At 41.7% G+C, this 21,275-nt stretch overlaps 1 protein-coding gene and 1 long non-coding RNA gene across 14 annotated transcripts in view; one reads left to right on the top strand and one right to left on the bottom strand.

Annotated features, from left to right (window-relative positions):
* Positions 1–21,275, top strand: part of BAZ2B (bromodomain adjacent to zinc finger domain 2B) — a 353,162-nt gene that overhangs the window by 184,364 nt on the left and 147,523 nt on the right. For 6 of the 12 annotated variants that reach the window (XM_073305587.2, XM_073305577.2, XM_078847946.1 and 3 more), the window contains one exon: positions 17,776–17,931. In XM_073305587.2, the coding sequence (XP_073161688.2) occupies positions 17,778–17,931 (154 nt within the window). In that variant the 5' untranslated portion in view covers positions 17,776–17,777. Of the gene's footprint in view, positions 1–17,775; positions 17,932–21,275 lie in introns of those variants that run through there. The other 6 variants (XM_078847944.1, XM_078847943.1, XM_078847942.1 and 3 more) reach the window with 1 other exon arrangement.
* On the bottom strand, positions 1,910–17,139 carry LOC140895571 (uncharacterized). 2 transcript variants are annotated; one of them, XR_012154267.1, is made up of 3 exons: positions 16,876–17,139; positions 4,360–4,740; positions 1,910–2,178 (listed from the first exon to the last, which is right to left on the bottom strand). It is a non-coding gene; the product is annotated as an uncharacterized LOC140895571 (long non-coding RNA). The 2 variants fall into 2 exon arrangements; XR_012154268.1 differs by lacking the exon at positions 16,876–17,139 and adding an exon at positions 7,464–7,623.

The following is a 21,275-nucleotide window of genomic DNA, read 5'->3' as shown; positions in this document are numbered from 1 at the left end:
TGGGCAAAGAAAAGTTGCTGTGTGTAATAGGATTTGCAATAGGAGGAACATCCAAACATTTTAAACAAATGATTATTAAAGGTTCAAAAATTTTGAAGAATTTAGGCATCTAATTGGTTTCAGAATTGAGGGATTCTGACTCTGCAGAGAGAATGAAAGATGGTTTTGTACTTTTTTTTTTTTTTTTTTTTTAAGGTGATGGTGAATTTTCTGTTCTTGTTGCCAAACTTGGAGCTAGTAAAGAGAGAATGTTTTAAAAATATTAGTTGTGGGGAAATCAACTAATTCTTCACTATGGTATAAAGATAAAGTAGTTACACTAATGATATTTTAATTAGTGTAATGGACTTTCAGAATTATTTGCAATTGTAATTACTCTAAACTTGCTTAATTTAAGATACCAGCCTTAACTTCCCTAAAATGATTAAATTGTGCATTGTCTTATATCTACTCTATTGACCTTAGTGAGACAAATATTTAGTATTTAGTTTCTGTTGTGCATTAAGTTAAATTTTCTGGATTAACCAATAGTAATTTAGTCTGCTAGTTTCAATGAATATGCTTATTATAAACACAGAGAAACTTTTGCCATGCTGAAATCACAATTAATACATGAAAAACCAGAAGACCAGACTAACAGAATAGATCAACTGTGTAATGTGAGCCTTGCTACCTTAAATACTCATGTGTTCGTTAAGCAACAAAATTTTTATTTCTCCTTCAGTCTTACGAATTTAAATAACCTTCAGGATTATGTGTATGGCCTCTAGCACACAATGCTATATTTATTTTAAAAATAGTTTATTATGAGAAAATGTCAAGATTTAATGAAAGTGCTTCACTCTGAAGGCAATACAGTTGCTTTAATGTCTGAGTCTTTTGACAGCTGCTGCGTTCATTCATGAGGACTGTCAGATGAAAATTATTTTGTGTGGTTGTGAAATAAAATATTGATAATTTTTAATAAGTTATTTGTCTTACGAAGTCAAATATAAAATCATCACCATCATCAAAAATGTGTAGTCCACTTAGGACCTTTGCACCCTCTAGAGTGACCATGGTTGATGTAATTGCACCAGGTGTTGTGTAGTGAAGTTCCCAGCTCTGGTTCGATCCTGCAAGTCCACAGATCTGTGGGACAGCCTCGTGGGTGGCACCAAGTAGGGTCAAAGGTGCATCCCTTTGTGTATTAATGGAGAATGACTGCTAGTAATCTTTCTCAGTAGAGCATATGGAACTTCAAGAAATTAAAATTGCTTAGTCAGGTTAACTTCATCTTGCTAGATAAATCCAATATATTGATAAAGTAACCATATCAAGTAAATGCAGAAGACTTTAATAAGAAGTCTTCTTTTGATTCTCTTTATAAAGACTACATTTTGTTTTGATAATTATTTACACATTAATGAAGTGACTTTCATAGACTTGTGGAAGTGTAGGTCTCGATGGGATCTCGAGAGGTAATCAAGTCCAGCCCTCTGCACGGAGACAGGACCAAGTAAACTTAGACCATTCCTGCCAGGTGTTTGTCCAACCTGTTCTTAAAAACTTCCAGTGATGGGATTACTTAATTATTCTCATTGCCCAACCCTGAATGTTCTTAATTTCTGCTACGTCCTTTGAGTTGGGGTGACCTGAACTGAACACAGTATTCCAGGTGAAAGCATGCTGTTGATTTATAGAATGGCATTGTAATGTTTTCCATCCCATTCATCTCCTAACATTTTCTTGTTGTTGTTTTTCTGACTGCAGCTGCATATTAAGCAGACCTCTACATTAACTGTTCACAGTAGTACCCAGGCGTTTTCTCATACTTCCAGTGTAATATCGACTCTTCTGCAACCCTCCAGTTTAGAATAGTGAATTATGAGGCTCTGTTGTCAAAGTATGATCACACCAATTGCAGTAAACCAACACTTTTATTGATTGTTTTCCGCCGGAACATCAGGAACATCATAGGTCATCATAGCAGAGGGTCAGCTCTTGGCAAGGACAATGTTGCGAGTCCCCCTGTATGCAGCCAGCACTGCAGCTCAGTCCATCTCTACTGCTGTCATTGTGTGTTGAACATCTTGGTTGCATCTATTGGGATTTTCTAGGGAGGTTCAGAGTACCATAGAACCTTCTTTTTGACAGACTGAAACTTCTCAGTGAGTCTGTCAATGAATCCTTGCGCATCTGGAAGTATTAAGGTCTGTTGATATATATATATACATGCAAATAAAAGAAAATTTAACAGATCCCAAATGGCAAGAGATCCCATCTGGTCCTATTCTCTGGCTTTCATAGGCTAGCTGAACCACCTAAGAGGAAACCATGATATCAAAAGAGGAAGCCTCCCATGGTGACCACTACCACCGCTCCAGCCCTCCTCATCAAAACAACATCAATTTGAAGGGCTTGGTCAAGCTTCTGGACCATCCCTTCCTTGGGTATCTTTAGCTTGAGCAAATTACATCTCTCAAATGGGTTGTGGAGGTTATAACATTGGGATCTTCAAGATGTGTGTCCCTATTGGTGATCCACTAGCCGCTCTCCTCCCCTCTGCTTCGGAGTTCTCACTTACAACTTTGCGGTAGAGAAGTAACTGAGGATGGTTAGCCTGTGTGCGCTGGCTAGCCTCATGGTGCAGCACAAGGAGAGACAGTGCATGTACAGGCCCAACATACACTGCTAACAAAGTTCTCCGATCAGCAGCACAGGGACTCAGACACACTTACAGGGATATACATCTTGAAGAACTATCATTACTGCACAAGGTGAGTAACTTCTTCTAGGCATAGGGGTGATAGAACCTGTTCCAGCACAGAAGGAAAGGAATTTATTCAAAGTATTTTCTGGTTCCAAAAAATAGTGGAGAATGGAAACTGGTATTGGATCTCAGACTTCTAAACATGTTCATGAAATCACAGTAATTTAAGATGGTAACTCTCCCAGCTATAATTCCATTGTTAAATTCTGAAGCTTGGTTGGTGGCCCTTACGACGCATAGTTTTACGTCATCATTCACCCCTCTCACAAAAGGCTTCTTCATTTTACAGTATCAAGATTAATCCCAGTACTGAGAGATCACCTTCAGCCTCTGATCTGCCCCAAGAGTTATCTCCAAAGACCTGGCAGTAGTAGCTTCTCACCTTCATCCATCCCTACCTCGATGATTGGCTGTTCAAGGGCTGGTTGTACATTGAAGTTCTCTCTGCAATGCAGACAGCCGTGTCCCCATTACACAACTTAGAACTTCAACTCAAACATTGAAAAGTCCATTTTGACTACAGTTCAAGAGCGAAATTATGTAGGAGCTTCTTTGGCTGCTGTAACATCCAGTTTGTTCACAGGAAAGTAGACTTATGACACTGACAAACTTTATTGCCAAGAGTCAAACAAGCCCCAAGATGAAGGTAAGAAATCTCCTCCAACTGCTGGGTCATAGAATCATAGAATATCAGGGTTGGAAGGGACCTCAGGAGGTCATCTAGTCCAGCCCCCTGCTCAAAGCAGGACCAATCACCTACTAAATCATCCCAGCCGGGGCTTTATCAAGCCTGACCTTAAAAACCTCTAAGGAAGGAGATTCCACGACCTCCCCAGGTAACCCATTCCAGTGCTTCATATGGCAGCTTGTACTTTCATAGCACAACATGTCAGGTTACATTTTAATTGCTTCTAGGGTTGGCTCAGAACAGTTTATATCTCAAACAAAGATGGTCTAAACAAGCTGGTGTCTGTTCCTAGTAGGGTGTTAGACTCACTCAATTGGTGGAAGGAGCTAGCCAAAGTCTCTGCTGGACTTCCTTTCACCCAGCTTCCTCCTACCATCGATAACTTCAGATGTGTAATTCATGGGCACTGTTCCCTCTAAGTTGTGTGCATGTGTGTGCACACACAGATCCTAAACCCCGTGCACACGGCAAAACACTGCGCACACAAAAATTTGCACAGAAGAAATTTTCTGTGCACACGGCCTGTCAAAAATTAGAGGGAACATTGTTCATGGGATGGGGAGCATACCTAAGGGGACACACCATCCAAGACAAATGGCGTACCTCAAGAATTTCTCATACACATGAACCTGCTAGAATTACAAGCAGTCAGGAACGCCTGTATCCACTTCTTTCACTTAATTAGGCTAATTTGTGAAAGTCATAACAAACAACATAGCCTGCATATTCCACATAAATCATCAGGGTGGAGCAAGATCTCCTCTTTGTGCCAAAGCAATAAAGCTATGGAGTTGACCTATAGCCAATCACATTGTTATTTCAGCCTTTTACCCTCTGTGAACACCATGACTGATTATTGAAATAGACATTTCCTCCCAAGATTGAATGGGTTCTGGACCCTCAAACAGATTTTCCTGACCTGGAAGTTTTCAGAAGTGGATCTCTCTGTGACCACTGTCAACAGAAAGTGTAAGAAATTCTGCTTGCGATGAGGCCTGGGTCATCAGTCCCTGGGAGATGCCTTTCTCGTTCCTTGGACAAGGTGCCTTCTCTGTCCATATTCTCTGATACCATTGATTCTGGGGATATTGAACAAGATCAAATAAGACAAAGCCAGAGTTCCAACTTGTCTGAACCAGGTCTGGTACCCTTACCTGATCCACCTCACTTCCTGTCAAGCATTGTATCTTCTAACCATTTTTCATCTGCTGTCAGTACTCTGGTGGGACTCTCCAGCCCAACCTGGCCATCTTCCATCTCAGAGCTTGGTTCCTCAATGACCCTCTATGACAGAGGTTTCCTGTTCAACAGAAGTACAATAGGTCCTATTAAACCGCAGAAAGATATCTATCGGACATACTTACCTTCAAAAAATGAAAGAGATTTAATCTTTGTATATCCAGTGACAGTTTTTACCTAGCTATTCCCTCTGTTCTTGATTACTTGTTGGATTTAAAGAAGTCAGGTCATATTTGGGGTCGGGAAGGAATTTCCCTCATGGTCAGATTAGCAGAGACCCAGGTTTTTTTGGGGTAGGGGGAGGACGGTGGTGGTTGCCTTCCTCTGCAGCATGGGGCACGCGTCACTTGCAGGTTTAAACTAGTGTAAATGGTGAATTCTCTGTACCTTGAAGTCTTTAAACCATGATTTAAGGACTTCAGTAACTCAGCCAGAGGTTAGGGATCTATTACAGGAGTAGGTGAGTGAGGTTCTGTGGCCTGCAGTATGCAGGAGGTCAGACTAGATCAGAGGTGGGCAAACTATGGCCCTCGGGCCACATCCAACCCACGGGACCGTTCTGCCCGATCCCTGAGCCCTTGGCCCATGAGGCTAGCCCCCGGCCCCTCCCTTGCGGTTCCCCCTTCCTCGCAGCCTCAGCTCACTGCGCCGCTGGTGCAGTGCTCTGGGCGGTGGGACGGCAAGCTCTTGCTGGGCAGCACAGCTGCAGAGCTGTGGCCTGACCTAGTGCTCTGTGGTGCGTGGCTGGTTCCAACCGGGCAGCGCAGCTGCCTGTCCTGGTGCAGCCTTGCCGCCAGCCACTGGTGCTCCAGGCAGCACAGTAAGGGGGCAGGGAGGGGGGTTGGACAGAGGACAGGGGAGGTCAGGGGCTGGGGTATGGTTAGGGGTTGGGGAGGTCAGAGGGTGGGGAACAGGGGGGTTGAATGGGGGCAGGGGTTCCGAGGATGGTCAGGGAGAAGGGGTGGTTGGATGAGGCAAGGGTCCTGGCAGGGGGGCAGTTAGAAAGGAGAGTAAGGGTTGGATGGGACAATCAGGGGTGGAGGTTCCGGGGGAGGTCAGGAGACAGGGAGAAGGGGTGGTTGGATGGGGCAGGAGTCCTGGGGGGGCAGTCAGGAAGGAGGGGGGGTAGGACGGGGCAGCGGGGGACAGTTGGAGTGGGGGTCTGGAGGCAGTCAGGGGACCGAGAGCAGGGGGAGTGGATGGGGCAGAGGTCTCGGGGGGGCCGTCAGGGAACGGGGGAGTTGGATGGGGCAGGAGTCCCCAGTGGGCCATCAGGGGGCGAGAAGCGGGGGGGTCGGATAGGGGTTGGGGCCAGGCCACGCCTGGCTGTTTGGGGAGGCAGCGCCTCCCCTAACCCGCCCTCCATACAATTTCTGAAACCTGATGCGGCCCTCAGGCCAAAAAGTTTGCCCGCCCCTGGACTAGATGATCACTGTGGTCCCTTTTGACCTTAAAGACTATGAGGTCTTTCCATGAGTTCCATCAGAGTTCATTTGACAGCTATTACAGCCTTTCATTCCCTTGGGCAGGGATTGTAAGGGCATGGCTAGACTAGAGAGTTTACAGCTGCCCTGTTACAGCTGCGCCGCTATAAGCTCTCTATGTAGCTGCTCTAAGATGATGGGAGAGAACTCTCTTGGCTTAACTACTCCAGCCCCCATGAGTGGCAGTAGCTTGTCAGTGGGAGAAGCTCTCCTTCCAACATAGTACAGTCCACACTGGTGCTTATGTCAGTGTAACTTATGTCGCTTGGGAGATGATTTATTATTATTATTATGCCGACATAAATTATAGTGTAGACATAGCCTGAATCTTTGCTTATCCCACAAATGGCAAGATCAGTCAAGGAGTTGGTTAACTTTTTCCCATAAATCAGAGAGCCTGCTTCTATATGGGATTTGAACTTGGTCCTTAAGGGTATGTTTACACAGCCCATGGCAGCGAGCCTCCTAGCCAGACTCGGGGCTTGACTACCATGCTAAAAATAAGTGTAGATGTTGCAGCTTGGGCTGGAACTCGGGCTCTGAAGACAAGGGAGGGGGTGGATTTAAGAGTTAGAGCTCCAGCCCATGCCATGACTTCAAAGCACTGTCTATATAGCTATTTTTAGAGCACTAGTGTGAGTCTTGCAAAGTTGAGTTTGTCAACCTGGGCGGGAAGGCTTACTGCTGAGGGCTGTGTCGACGTATCCTAATTTTCTTTTGAAACCTCCCTTTGATTCACTAGCTAAGTGTTCTCTGATGCACTTGTCTATGAAGCTGCTGTTCTTAGCGGGCATCACTTCTATTTGCAGAGTTGGGGAATTCCTCCACTCTCCCCTTACATTGTTTTCTTTCAGGATAAGGTATAGTTATGCTCACATCTCTAGTTCGTACCTAAAATATCCTTTGATTTCCACATTAGTTAAGTTATCCACCTTCCTGTGCTTTTCCCAAAGCCACAGCAAACTAGAGAGGAAACTGTCCTCCATACCTTGGATATTAGAAGGGTGTCTATTTGGACAGAACCAAACCATTCAGAAAGCCTCCTAGACTGTTTATTTCACTTGCGGACAGATCTAAAGGATCCACAATCTTCACCAAAAGACTTTCAAAGTGGGTTTCTAGTTGTATTCTTGTTTGTTACCAGGCTGCTAATGTTTAGCCTCCTTTGAGAATAATTGCCCATTCTACAAGATCCCAAGCTAACTCCATTGCACTATGAAAAAATATACTGACATACTGAAATTTCTAAAACCTGGGCATCAGTGCATGCTTTTTCCAAATAGTATGCCTTGGTACATACCTCTAGATCAGACCCTGTTGTTGTCATGGCAGTCCTTTCTTTATTATTGGATCCAGTTCCTAAGCTCTATCCTCCTTCAGGGGATATTGCTCATGAGTCATCTGAAGTGGAGCACTCATAGGGACACGACTCAAAGAAGGAAAGATGACTCGCCTTGTGCAGTTCTAATCATTATTTGGAATTACAAGGATTAGGTAGAATAATGGGCGCATCTCAAAAACACTGGTCTTTCACATCTGGAACCTTTAGAGTTATTTTTTTATGTAGGTCACTGGTATATAGAGTTTGGATGTCTAAACCTGGAATCTAGTTCTGGATCCCTGAGGTCAATAGGAATTCTACCATTGACTTTTATGAGAGTAGGACCAGAGCCTTAGTCCTTCGTGAATATTTCAATTAACTACAAAGCCATTTCACAATTTGGCATAATTTTATGTAGCAAGAAAGTCTCAGGTAAAGTCTAAGACTAGCACTAGAGATGGTTTGTAGGTTCTGAATGAGATTTGTTGGAAGACTATTGTGGAGAAACTTTCTCAATAGCTGTCCAAAATGTACTTGGCTTCCATCACTTATGAGCATAACATGTAAGCATAAATTATTTTTAAAAAATGGATGCAGAAATGTCTGAAACTTAGGTTTATTTCTTGTTAAAGACATTAAAATAGCTCAGCCAGATATACGAGGAGGAAAATCAGGGTTTTTTTGTCCATCCAAAATAAATGTTTTGAGTGGATTCCATTTGCCAGATATCCCATGGTTAATTTCTATGGCCATATTCTGACCTCCTAAAAGAGACATATTTTCACTGAGAGCCTTCTACAAATTCCATATTTTATCCTGATTCCATTGAAATGTCTTCCATCATTATCTTTTAGCAAAGCGTTACCTTTTTAAGTAGCCTTCTCCTTCTGCCAGGCTTATTTAGTGATGCCAAATGTAGGATTTCATTCTGCAGTTCTTATGTGACTTGAATGGGGCTGTTAATGTGGGTAAAGACTACTCATTTAAGAGTTTGCTGAATCAGACTTTAGTGTTTGTGATATCATGGCTGCTTCCATGGTTATGACATGAATTGTTTCATCACTGAATGAATCCTGCAGAATGAGTAGGAAGGAGAAACCTCTAGAGAAATATGAGCTAAGTGTCACAATACACCTTTGCTCTTGCACAATAGATCCTGGCTCCCGGGTTAATTCTGCTGCCTTTTGAGAACAAGAATTAAAGGTAATTAATTTTATTCCTTGACCCAAGTACCTTGGTAATTGGCATAATGGGAAAGGAAATGCAGAAAATCAACAGGAATTTTTTAATTGAGTTCTGCTAAAACATTTCATTTTTCAAGCTTGTCAGGGTGTGATATAATGTGTTTGTCCTAAAGAGGAGTTTTTAAAGAAAGTGTTGATGCTACGTAAGTTCTGAAAGGTGATATTACTACAAATATTTCCTTTAACAGTAATAATACGTAGCACTTATATGGTACTTACTTATTTGAAGCACTGAATGAACCTTAATCATTAAGGCTTGTTAAGAATGGCAACACTCTTACTGAGTTTAAAAAAAATCTCTTTAGGCAGAAAGAAAATCTCTCATTTGTATGAGGGCCTAGAAACAGGATTTGCACAGTGGTACTCAGCAGGAGTTGGTAAAATGGCGTTCTGCCTCATGCCCAGGGCTGTGGAGAATCAGTGGAAACCATTCTGTGACTGTATGGAAGTTTGGCCAGTGCATCTATATTGTAGTGGATCCACTGGCAGTGTCACTGTTCTTTCCCTACTTCATCTTCCAAACCTCTGTATACCACAGCAGACTGGAGTCCCTACTTTCTGCTGGCACGCAAGTTGTGCAGATCACCCCCCTGCCTTTTGCTGACCCTATGCAGCCACTCACGTGTGCCCCCGTCTTTTCGGGCATACACCCATGGAGAGGGCGGGAGCAAGATGTGGATTGTGTTTTGTAAAATGAGCCTAAACTCCAAGTGTTTAACAGGATTCATTCAGTATTTATATCAAACACTATCATTAAACCTTCCAGATATTTATTTCCAAATGTTTCCAAATGTATTGAGGGTAGCACTGTACCTTTGCGGCTCCATCCTGTGAGGGACTGGGCACCCTGGTCTGATCTAGCAAAGCACTTAAGTGTGTAACTTTAAGTATGTGAACAGTCTCATTGACTTCAGTGGAATAATCGATTTATTATATTTACACAGTATGCTTAAATGTTTTGCTAGTTGCGGCCAGAGGTTCAGCACCTTGCAGGATCAAAGCCCAGTAGCTGCTCGTTATAAATTTGATAAAAAAAAAATGTGTATTGTGTATCAGTATTAATTTTTGCATTCTGGACTTCTGGTCTCTGTTGGGTTAATGTTAGGTATTAAAATAGAAATAGCTATAAGAATATACATGTTCTATTTGAACATCAGTAGGCTTATGTATGAGTATTGCTTAATTTTCTTTCTGCATAGCTACACGGTATTCAAACATCCTACCATATACTGATCTTCTGGTTGATATACATATTGATGCCTCCTTGGAAAAAGAATGATTTGTCAGTATCTGTTCACAACTAAGCTTTTATTTTAATACTTAAAAGACAAATAGTTATTAAATAAAAACAAGTGTTTATGTAGTGTAAATGTGTATATTATAAAGTCTTAATTTGATCAGGGATTTGATCATCGATCTTGAATATAGTTTTAACTAAATTATATGGAGTTTTAATTACTGGAACATTTACCTTATAAAATTTGTTGTTAATTTACTAGTGTGAATATTTCTTTTCAACTGGACTTGGAATATTTTTGTATTTTCCATTATTACTCATGGTTTCTAGGCAGCATTTACACAGGTTTTTGCATGTAAAAGGAAAAGACTAATGTTTGCTCATAAAAAGATGCACCTAGTTCAGTTTGTTTTCCTCTACATTCGGTTCAGTGTGCATTCACAAATTGTTATTCATCTACTTCAGAAAATATGGTTAATTAGTAAGCAGCCAGGAAGATAAATTGGCACTTAAGGCAGAGAGTTTAGGGAAACTGGCACAAACTGCTAGTGTAGGCTTGGGAAACAGAAGTAATTGTGTTTTTGATTTAACTTCTTTGGTTGAAGTTATATTGTATAAAATGTGTAACAGATCTAAATATTAGTTGGCAACATATATTGTAGATCAACAAAGGATTAATATATACTTGCTGAACTTTACAAAGAGAGCAGTGGCTTTTTGTAAATTTGTTGCTGTCCATAGACTTGTTAGTTACAGAAGACATGTGGTCTATCATCTAATTAATGCTGATCCTCATTAATGAGTCTTTCAGGGATTATCTTTTACAGTGTCAACCATCTGTTGTGGTTTAGAGTAATACACTAACTAAACACAATTAAGGTTTTGCCTTAAAAGCAAAACTATGTCTCTAGGAACAGAGCAATATTTTCTAGGTTCTAAATCCTATCAGAAATGTCAATGTCGTACTGTACTGACTTTAAAAAAAAACTGAATGAAATGCCACATTAAAAGCAACAACAACAAAATTAATGTAAAGGGCAATTTTTGTAAGTCAGATTATTGTTTCAATGTTATTGCTGTTTTAATAACTAACAATAAATATCTTTAAGAATATACATGACATATTGTGCTACATTACCAATACTATCAGAGAATTTGTTTTAGTAAAAATCTTAATAAAAATAGATATGGAAAACAATTCTGTAAGTAGCTTTTCAAACCTTACAGTATTTTATTGAGGCTATCTTCCCCAGTACAGTATATAATGTAAGGTATCATAAACTTTGGATGGCTTACCGGTAGCTTTAAGAAAAGTACTACTTGTACAATTGGTTAGTTTGAGGAAGCAGTATTTTAATATTGTTTTTATTGCATTCAAGATAAACAGAAAGAGGAACAGTTTTGTAAAGGAAATGAAGAGTATGAAATGTTTTATCTGATAGAAGTAAAACGGAAACTGTATTAAATCATGATGTAGACATGAATGCTTAGTTTTGTCTTTCCTTTTGCAAGTTAATATTAACACAGTAATGAAAAATTTTAATACAATTTCCCTTACACATCTAATAGTAATTAGACATCTAAAAATCAAATGTGCTAATATCTTGGAAACACATTTGTTTGACTATAACTTTAATTTATCTAGAGAGAGAGGCAATTGTTTTATCATTTAATAAATATTGGGATACTTTACATATGTGCTCCCATAGTTTATAGAATCTTTCTTTAGCTGTTATTGAACTGATGTGATATTTTTGTAGGTTAAGGTAAATTCAGACTTCACATTATCCTATCTGTAATGTGGGCTTTGCTGGAAGACAGTAGACCTAGTATACACTTTTTGCCCGCTATAGATATCTGTGTTCTGTATACTTAAATCCATACCAGCGAGCTGGTTCCATGGGGCAGTTCCCAGAGGATATCGTAAAGGATTAAACACTACAGGCAGTGGGGTAATGTGCTCTAAGTGGGCATGATTTCTAAAGCATACTAATGTGTTGCAGGTATTTGATTTGTGTAGAACCTGCTGGTATCCTTTAACATAGTACTGTTTCAAACAGCACACCAGCAAGGTCTACAATGTAATGCTGTTTGAAACAATACTATGTTAAAGGACACTATCAGGTTCTACATGAACCAAATAACGTGCGACACATTAGTATACTTTAGAAGTCACACCCATTTAGAATGAATTACCCCACCATGCAGACAAGTCCTAAGTCAGTTGCCATCTTAGATCATAAAAAAACAGCGGAGCAGTACCTCAGATATGTGTATGTAATGGCAGCTACATACACAAAGGAAGAGTGAGCATGATTGGAAATCATATTTAAAATATCAAATATATATTCTGGATTTGTTCAAAATCAAATGAAAATACTAAATTATTTGCAACATGGAATACTGTGTTTGATTGCAGGTGTGGCAGATGGAAACTTTAAAGGGATATTCAAGTATTTCAAGTCCAGGGTAAAGAACTTGTGGTATACATTTGCAAGTGTTTCCCGATGATGTTTTACAATGGAGTTAAGAACATCCATCTCGAAGTTCTAGGGTTGCCAACTTTCTAATTGCAGAAAACCGAACACCCTTGCCCTGCTCCGCCCCTTCTCCAAGACCCCACCCATGCCATGCCTCTTCTCTGAAGCCCTGTCCCCTCTCACTCCATCCCCCCCCCCGTCGCTCGCTCTCCTCCATCCCCGCTCACTTGCTCATTTTCACTGGGCTGGGACAGGGAGTTGGGGTGTGGGGGGGGTGAGGGCTCTAACTTGAGGTGTAGGCTCTAGGGTGGGGTCGGGGATGAGGGTTTTGTGGTGCAGGAGGGGGCTCTGGGCTGGGGCATGAGCCCAAGGGGTTCAGAGTGTGGGAGGGGACTCTGGGCTGGGGCAGGGGGTTGGAGTCTGGGAGGGGGGTAGAGGCTGTGGGCTGGGGGTGTGGGTTCTGGGGTGGGGCCAGAAATAAGGGGTCCAGGGTGCAGGAGAGGGCTCCAGGCAGGGACAGGGAATTGGGTTGTGGGCTCTGGGCAGCACTGACTTCAGGGAGCTCCTGGGAAGCAGTGACATGGTTCTCCAGCTCCTAAGCGGAGGCACAGCCAGGGGACTCTGTGTGCTGCTCCCACCTGCAGGCGCCGCCTTCTCAGTTCCCATTTGCTGTTGTTCCTGGCCAATGGGAGCTGTGAAGCTGGTGCTCGGGGCAGAGCCTATGGGCAGGGGCAGTGTGCGAAGCCTCCGGCTGCCCCTCTGCCGAGGAGCCAGACGAGCCGGCTGCTTCCCCGGAGCCAGGCATGGAACCTGCCAGCCACTGCGCCACCAACCGGACTTTTAACAACCCAGACAGCATTGCTGACCGGAGCCGTCAGGGTACTTTTTCAACCAGGTGTTCCAGTTGAAAACTGGACACTTCTTTCTCAGTTGTGGAGTGTCTCCTTTAGTAACTGTGTAGGAAATGTCTAATTATTAGAAATCCTAAGAAGATAGACTGAATTTAAAATCTGAGCGCCTTACTTTAATCATGTCATGCCGTGGTGAAATGTCTAAGGTCAGGAGTTATCTGGTATTTTCACCTCGTGCATCCTGTAAAGTTAGCTTGCTCCTGTCCTGTAGGAAAAGTTTTTGTAGCCTAAGTAGCCAAGAGGTAATTGAGAATTTTGGCACTACATTGAGCGATCTGATAGCATGTTTCTATATTTGCAGCTTCAATGTTGTCTGATCTCCTGAAGGAGCAAAGTTTCTTTGTAATAAATTAGGTTGTAAAGAATAAAACCAATAAGCTGGTTCAGTGGTTGGCTGTGTGGCTGTTTTGAGTTTCTATAAAATGAAACTTGTTCCAGCTATATTAAATTTAGTTTCCCAGTTACAGAATTTCCATTTGGGGAGGTTAATGTCTTGTTTTGTTTTCCATCAGCAAACCATGGATCCATAAATTCTATTTCCATGCCCTATAAAATTGCTACATATTCTGTGTAATTCCTTTTTGTTCTTTATAGGTAGAACTATTGGGATGACTTGTAGGAGGTACAACACTCAGGGAAGGCAGTAAGGAAGGTCACTCTTATATCAGGTTGACTCAGCAAAAAATAGGTAATACTGTAGTTAATGATATCATCTTGGTTTTGAAGGTCTTGGTTTAATTTGTATACAAGAGGTTACAGATTTATCATTATTAGTGTAGTTTAAAAGAGTGCAATTTTTACCCCTCGGGATCTGAAGTATTTTTGCCAGCTATTTTACACCTGTAACTCCTTCCCTTCACATTTATCAGCATGATAGTTCTCAGGAGATTAACTTGGTTTTTTCTAGGTTCCCGCCCTGTTTCCTTTGAACCATTGGGGGTATTGGCCATTATACTTTGTTCATTAAAGTTTCCTTTTAGAAGCTATCAGGTGTGCCTAAAAAGTGTACGAAATTCAGAGTTTAATGGTGGACTCTTCTTAAGAAGTGATTGCAAAGATAAGATGGTGCTGCATCCCCATCTAGAATTTCTGCCTAAGGTGATATCCAAGTTTCAATGAAATCAAATTCTGTTTTGTTTGTGTTTTCCTCAATGCCTGGTAGCATGCATGAAGAGCCTAGATAGCCTAAATTCTCTGCTAGTGGACCCTTGTATTACTTAGAAAGGACCAAACGGTTTCTGAGGTCATCCCATTTGTTTGTAGCCTTGAGAGAAACTCTAAACATTGAACTCTCTTTGCCTAGAGATTATCCAGATGGCCTATTAAGCAGTGAGAAGTTTTAACAACAGAAAGACTTTTGGGGAGGTTTTCAAAGCCAACTACAGGGTTTAGCCACACTACTCCCACTGAAATTAACAACGTTGTAAGGCTGCATCTTGTGTTCAGAGGCAATTTCACGAAGGAGAAATGTGGATTACTTATCTGGTACTAGTATATATCAAGTACGTTGTATATACAGATCCATGTTGAGCCTCCCTTTTCCCCTGCTTCTTTGTAGTATTCTCTGTTTACAAGAAACAGAGAACTCAGCAGGGTCAGGGAGGGAAGGCGTTTTTATAACTCTGGGACCTCACATTCATAAGTCAGTGTGTATGAGCCCACTAATGATGAAACTGCCTTAAGAACTGCTGATTGAGTTGCATAGCACATAACTCTTATAGAGACCTATATTTGGAGAATTCTGGTTACACAGAAGTCCATCTTCCTTTCCTTTTGGATTAAGCAGCTTTTGCCTCTTTGTGTGTATTTAAGCCATTAGGAACTCAAGCAGGCTTCTTTAGCACTCGTCTTTGAACGTTCTGCACTGGTGCACACGTGAGCTTGTTAATATAACATTTACTTATGAATGCTGGGCTGCAAGTGTTGTGCTTTATTTTTTTTATGAAAAACAGCACTGAATCATTTATCTTTATTCAAAAAAGTCAAGAAAGAATAGAAAGAATTCTGTGAACTTTGAAAAAGTATAATCTAGACTTGGACACAGCTATACTTATAGTTAAACTTCAGTTATTTACACTGACAGTTTGTGATTAAACAATGTGTTAAATATAGTTAGCTTTTAAAATTAAACCCAACTAGTCTAAGATCCATAGTTCTGGTCCAAATCAGGACTTACTGTCTGTGTATTGTCTGGGTTCTGTGTATTCTTTGTAGCACAGTGTTCAGCAGTGAACACTCCATAGCTGGTAGTAGGTCACTTAGGGCATGTCTACACTAACCTCCGGAGCGATCGATCCAGAGGGGTCGATTTATCGCGTCTAGTGAAGACACGATAAATCGACCGTGAAGCACTGTCCCATTGGCTCCACTGGAGTGAGAAGCGTAGGCGGAGTTGATGGGGGAACGTCAGCAGTCGACCTACCGCACTGAAGACACCTCAGTAAATAGATCTAAGTACGTTGACTTCAGCTACATTATTCACATAGCTGAAGTTAAGTAACTTAGATCGATTCCTCTCCCCCCCACCCCCAGTGTAGACCAGGCCTTACTCACCTGTTTTTATCCTTAATCCTTGCCTTCTACTGCCCGAATAGCACAAGAAATTGTGTATTTGTGGAAGAGGGGGAGTGAGTTGAGGTCCAAGTGGAGGTGCTCTGTATGCTGGCCTTCCAAATAACCATTTGGGAATTCATCAGTTACTCTACCACCAGATCAGGAGTAACTGCCCTTTTGCAGTTAAGAAATTATTACTGTTTACTTAATTGGTTGTTTGGAACTGACAGTGTGTCTGCCCTATACAATATGCACAGTAGAGGAAGTCCTTGTTCTAAAAAACTTAAAGGTGAGAGTGTGTGTCTCAGCTGTTGTTGAGGTCGGATGGCTTGTACTCAGAGACCTGGGATCCCCATCCAGTTGTCAGCCCAGCCCAGGGCTGGTTGAACCAGGCTACCAACTCTGAGGCCGAAGGGGATTCCATGATGATGGGGTTGTTGTACAAAGGGATATGTCAAACTGCTTTTAAAACTAAAAGGTATCAACATTCTTAATGCAGATATATGGGAGGCCCCAGAACTATTGGAACGGACTCTGGGGTCTCCGTCTAGTTGTAATAATAGATCAACATTATGGGGTTTGGGGAAGAGACACTGTGATCCCCACTTCTACCCTATCCTGAATTTCCTGCAGACTTGACAGACTGGCTCAAATGGCTATTTGGTTCAGTTTTCCATGTGTTTGTCATTATGATTATTCTTTCATTTGTCTGGATGTAACTGTTATAAATATATTTGAGAAATCGCAATTTTCCAACAGGTTTCAATATTTTGTTGGTATTAATTATTTTTGATAATACATTTATTTATTTTCATCTGTACCCTAATTTAAAAAGGCCCTTACCCTTTGCTATAGACTCTCTACAACGCATTTAAAGTGCTGTATACAATACATAAACATTGAGCACAAGAAACATTATAAGATCTTTACAGTTAGTTTCCCACCAGAACCTTCACAATCTCTTACCTCTTGGGAGAACAGATGGTCCTTGCAGCATGCCCTGGACATGGTTTCAAATCAAGGAGGGAGCAAGTTCCAATGCTAGGGGCTGTCCTAGAGAACACACTGCTGGCTGACCCAACTCTCTCTCACTGAATTGGCGTGCTTCAGCTGATTGCAAATGTGGCAGTCGTCATCTTTGCATATGTGCAGCATGCCTCCGGTGGCATGTAACCAGAATTCATCACCGAATTTTGTCCACCGGTTGGATCATTAGCTTCCCTGGCATGGGCTGGGTACTGACAGGGAGTGTGACGTGAATGCTGATCCATGCCCCCAGTATGGCACAGGAAAAGAAGCTGTCCTTTGGATAAGTAGGTGCCAGACCATTTAGTGCACATATATAGTGTATTTCATCTGCTCTAGCTAGCAGGGAAGATGCTGGATAAGGATCTTATGTGGAAAGGAAATAGCTTATTTAAAGCAGCTACAGTTCTCATTTTAGTAAACTGTTTTCTTTAATATTAAACATTTTACAGTGTACAAATTATATTCACTTCAATAACTTGTTCTTAAAATGTACTTAGAACAGCTAATGCCTGTGCAGTTACAAATACAGAAGAAAGTCATTAAATAAAATAAGACCCAGAAAAAGCAGAATTTAAATAAATCACTCTCATTGTATAACAGAATTATCTAAAATTATCATTGTCCTTTTAATCTTTGCAGAAGATAATTTCCTGAGTTTTTTTATTTAGCTTTTTGATGGATTATAAATTTTGTTCTTTTAATTTATTCCTTCGCTAACCGTCTTTAAACATCTTAGGTGTAATTCTATGTATATTTGTATTTTAGTACAATTCACCTACCATTCATTTCCTTAATGGGTAGAAAAATATTTATTCTTTATGTTCTGTTTTCTTACAGATATGGAGTCAGGAGAGCGACTAACATCATCATCAGCCTCCTCTACTACAGCTACTTCCTCTCCTGCATCTTCTACACCTTCTGTAGCGTCAGCAGTTTCAAAAGGTGGCCTTTCCACTGGAGCTGCATCACTTAGCTCCACAATCAACACATGTGGTAAATATTCTTAATTAATTTTTACTTTATTAATTTGTAGTATGATTTGCATGTATGTAGCATATTTTAGGCAATTTCAGAATGCTGCATGTAGTACAGGATTAAGTGTAATAAGATAAAACTGGTACATCAAATGAAAATCAAAGCTACAGAGTAAACTGCATATCAGGCTGAAGTTGTTTCTATGTTTTAATTATACAATAGAAACCATTACCTCCAAAAGATTGAAAATGATGTTTTGCTAACTCTGAAAGACTGTTTAATTTATAAAGCAACCTCACTAGCATTGCAGAGAAAATCAACACGAAAAATCAGTGCAGCAGATCACAAGTGTACATATATTGTACATAAGGATAGAAATTTTAGGAATAGACCTGATAAAACTAAAGTTCAGGTTCCTGAATGTATGTCTCTTAGTCAGAGTTAAGCCCAGTCACTACCCTAATTGTGTGTTCTCTGATGTGGTTTTTGAAGAGGTTTGTAGGAGAATGGCTTTCTCTAATGGACCTCCTGGTCAAATTTTTGGAATTCCAAACATTACAGCCTGAAATTACTGTATTCTGACCATCCAAACTCATCTGGGAAAGCCATATGGGGGAGTTCTCAACTGGACGTCTCAATTACTATAGGAGTGCAAGTCTCTGTATCTCTGGAACAACAACTCATGAATAAACCAGCACTTCAGGCTCTCCCTACTCAGGGACGATCTAGAATATGAAGATGTCAGTCACCTGTATAATAGAAACTTGCAATGCTTTGTCCCTTCTTTCTAGGGAAAAGTTCATGTAAATATACTGTCTGTTAGTTTTATTAATGTTGAAGGTCCTAATACAGCACAGCAAATGAAAAGGTCTGTAGATAGGACCTTATAATGCAAGTAGCTCACCATAGTCTAAAGTAAATGTAGTTCCTTCTTGTGGAATTGGCTGAAGCCTATTCCATCAAACTGAAGAATGCTCCTGCCCTGATCACTTAAAACCAGTGTGTTGTTTCTGTCCCAGCCTGGTACCACTCACTCTCAGCTTTGCTCTGGAGAAGATAAAAAACAAAATAGTCTACTATGTCTGAGGCAGTATCTGAAGAACATTTCTTTGTAATTGCTTGAAAAGAAGCCACTAGAGGAGCTTCTTACTTTAAGTGGACCAGCTAAGCTGATGAGGGTCTCTTCTTTTTCCACACTGTTCCAAAAAATACAGATGTGTGTGTCCATCCTCATTGGCCACTGCCATTTGCATTGTAAGGTTCTGGTTATATGGTGGTTTCCTAATATACAGTAGGAGTTAATTTACATGTGACTAAAATCTCTTAGGTCACATTGAGGATTTACCAGAGTTTTTTACTCTCCTTGCCCTATTTATGTTGTCCCTGTGTGTCTCCTGTAGTATAGTATATTTTTAGAAGTATTTTGGTAATTTGCACACAAATTAATAAATACAATAAAGATCTTTTTAAAGAGAGAATAAAGTTGGTAGTTATGTTTAGGATAGTAAAATATCTAAGGGTATGTCTACACTATGAAATTAGGTCGATATTATAGACTTCGATTTTTAGAAATCTATTTTATACAGTCAATTGCGTATGTCCCCGTGGAGTGCGTCCTCACTACCGTGGCTAGCATCGACTTACAGAGCGGTGCACTGTGGGTAGCTATCCCACAGTTCCCACAGTCTTTGCCGCCCATTGGAATTCTGGGTTAAGCTCCCAATGCCTGATGGGGCAAAAACATTGTCACGGGTGGTTTTGGATACATGTCGTCCGTCGCCCCTCCCTCCATGAAAGCAACAGCAGACAAACGTTTTGCGCCTTTTTTCCGTGCGGACGCCATACTGCTTTCAGCAGACAGTGCAGTAGGACTGCTAACCGTCGTCATCCACTGCTTCCGGTGCAACTCTGCTCTGCTGCTATTGTCTCAATAGTGAATTTCTCCATGTTGTCTGTCATGGGCTCCCGGGTACGTGTGTTCTTCCTTGGGAAATGTGCGCTGTGCTAACCGTCATCCTCCACCATTTCCGCTGCAACTCTGCTCTCATGAATCCATCTCGCAGGTCCTCTCATGTTCTCTATAAATATCTATTCTTGTGGCATCCATCATTAGCCACCACTTCCGTGCAACTCTGCTATCCTGCAGATGTCATACCACAGCAAGCATGGAGCCTGCTCAGATCACCGCAGCAGTTATGAGCATTGTAAACACCTCATGCATTATCCTGCAGTATGTGCAGAACCAGAACCTGCAAAAGCAGGCGAGGAGGTGATGGCAGCGCGGTGACGAGAGTGATGAGGACATGGACACAGACATCTCTCAAAGTACGGGCCCCGGCAATTTGGACAGCCTGGTGGCAATGGGGCAGGCTTATGCTGTGGAAAGCCGATTCTGGGCCCAGCAATCAAGCACAGACTGGTGGGACCGCATAGTCTTGTAGGTATGGGATGATTCCCAGTGGCTGCAAAACTTTCACATGTATAAGGGCACTTTCATGGAACTTTGTGACTTGCTTTCCCCTGCCCTGAAGTGCAAGAATACTAAGATGAGAGCAGCCCTCACAGTTCACAAGCGAGCGGCAATAGCCCTGTGGAAGCTTGCAATGCCAGACAGCTACCGGTCAGTCGGGAATCAATTTGGAGTGGGCAAATCTACTGTGGGGGCTGCTGTGATCCAGATAGCCAATGCAATCACTGAGCTGCTGCTCTCAAGGGTAGTGACTCTGGGAAATGTGCAGGTCATAGTGGATGGCTTTGCTGCAATGGGATTCCCTAACTGTGGTGGGGCGACAGATGGAATGCATATCCCTATCTTGGGACCGAACCACCTTGGCAGCCAGTGCGTAAACCGCAAGGGATCCTTTTCAATGGTGCTGCAAGCACTGGTGGATCACAAGGGACGTTTCACCGAGATCAACGTGGGATGGCCGGGAAAGGTACGACACTCGCCTCTTCAGGAACGCTGGTCTGTATGAACAGCTGCAAGAAGGGACTTACTTCCCAGACCAGAAAATAACTGTTGAGGATGTTGAAATGCCTATAGTTATCCTTGGGGACCCAGCCTACCCCTTAATGCCATGGCCAAAGCCATACACAGGCACCCTGGACAGTAGTAAGGAGCTATTCAGCTATAGGCTCAGCAAGTGCAGAATGATGGTAGAATGTGCATTTGGATGTTTAAAAGCATGCTGATGCAGTTTACTGACTTGGTTAGACCTCAGCGAAACCAATATTCACATTGTTATTGCTGCTTGCTGTGTGCTCCACAATATCTGTGAGAGTAAGGGGGAGACATTTATGGCGGGGTGGGAGGTTGAGGCAAATCACCTGGCCGCTGATTACGTGCAGCCAGACACCTGGGT

The sequence above is a fragment of the Lepidochelys kempii genome, chromosome 11, assembly GCF_965140285.1.
Source record: "Lepidochelys kempii isolate rLepKem1 chromosome 11, rLepKem1.hap1, whole genome shotgun sequence".
NCBI classification, from domain to species: Eukaryota; Metazoa; Chordata; order Testudines; family Cheloniidae; genus Lepidochelys; species Lepidochelys kempii.
The sequence above is the reverse complement of the archived record's forward strand: the minus strand, read 5'-3'. Positions and strand labels throughout refer to the sequence as shown.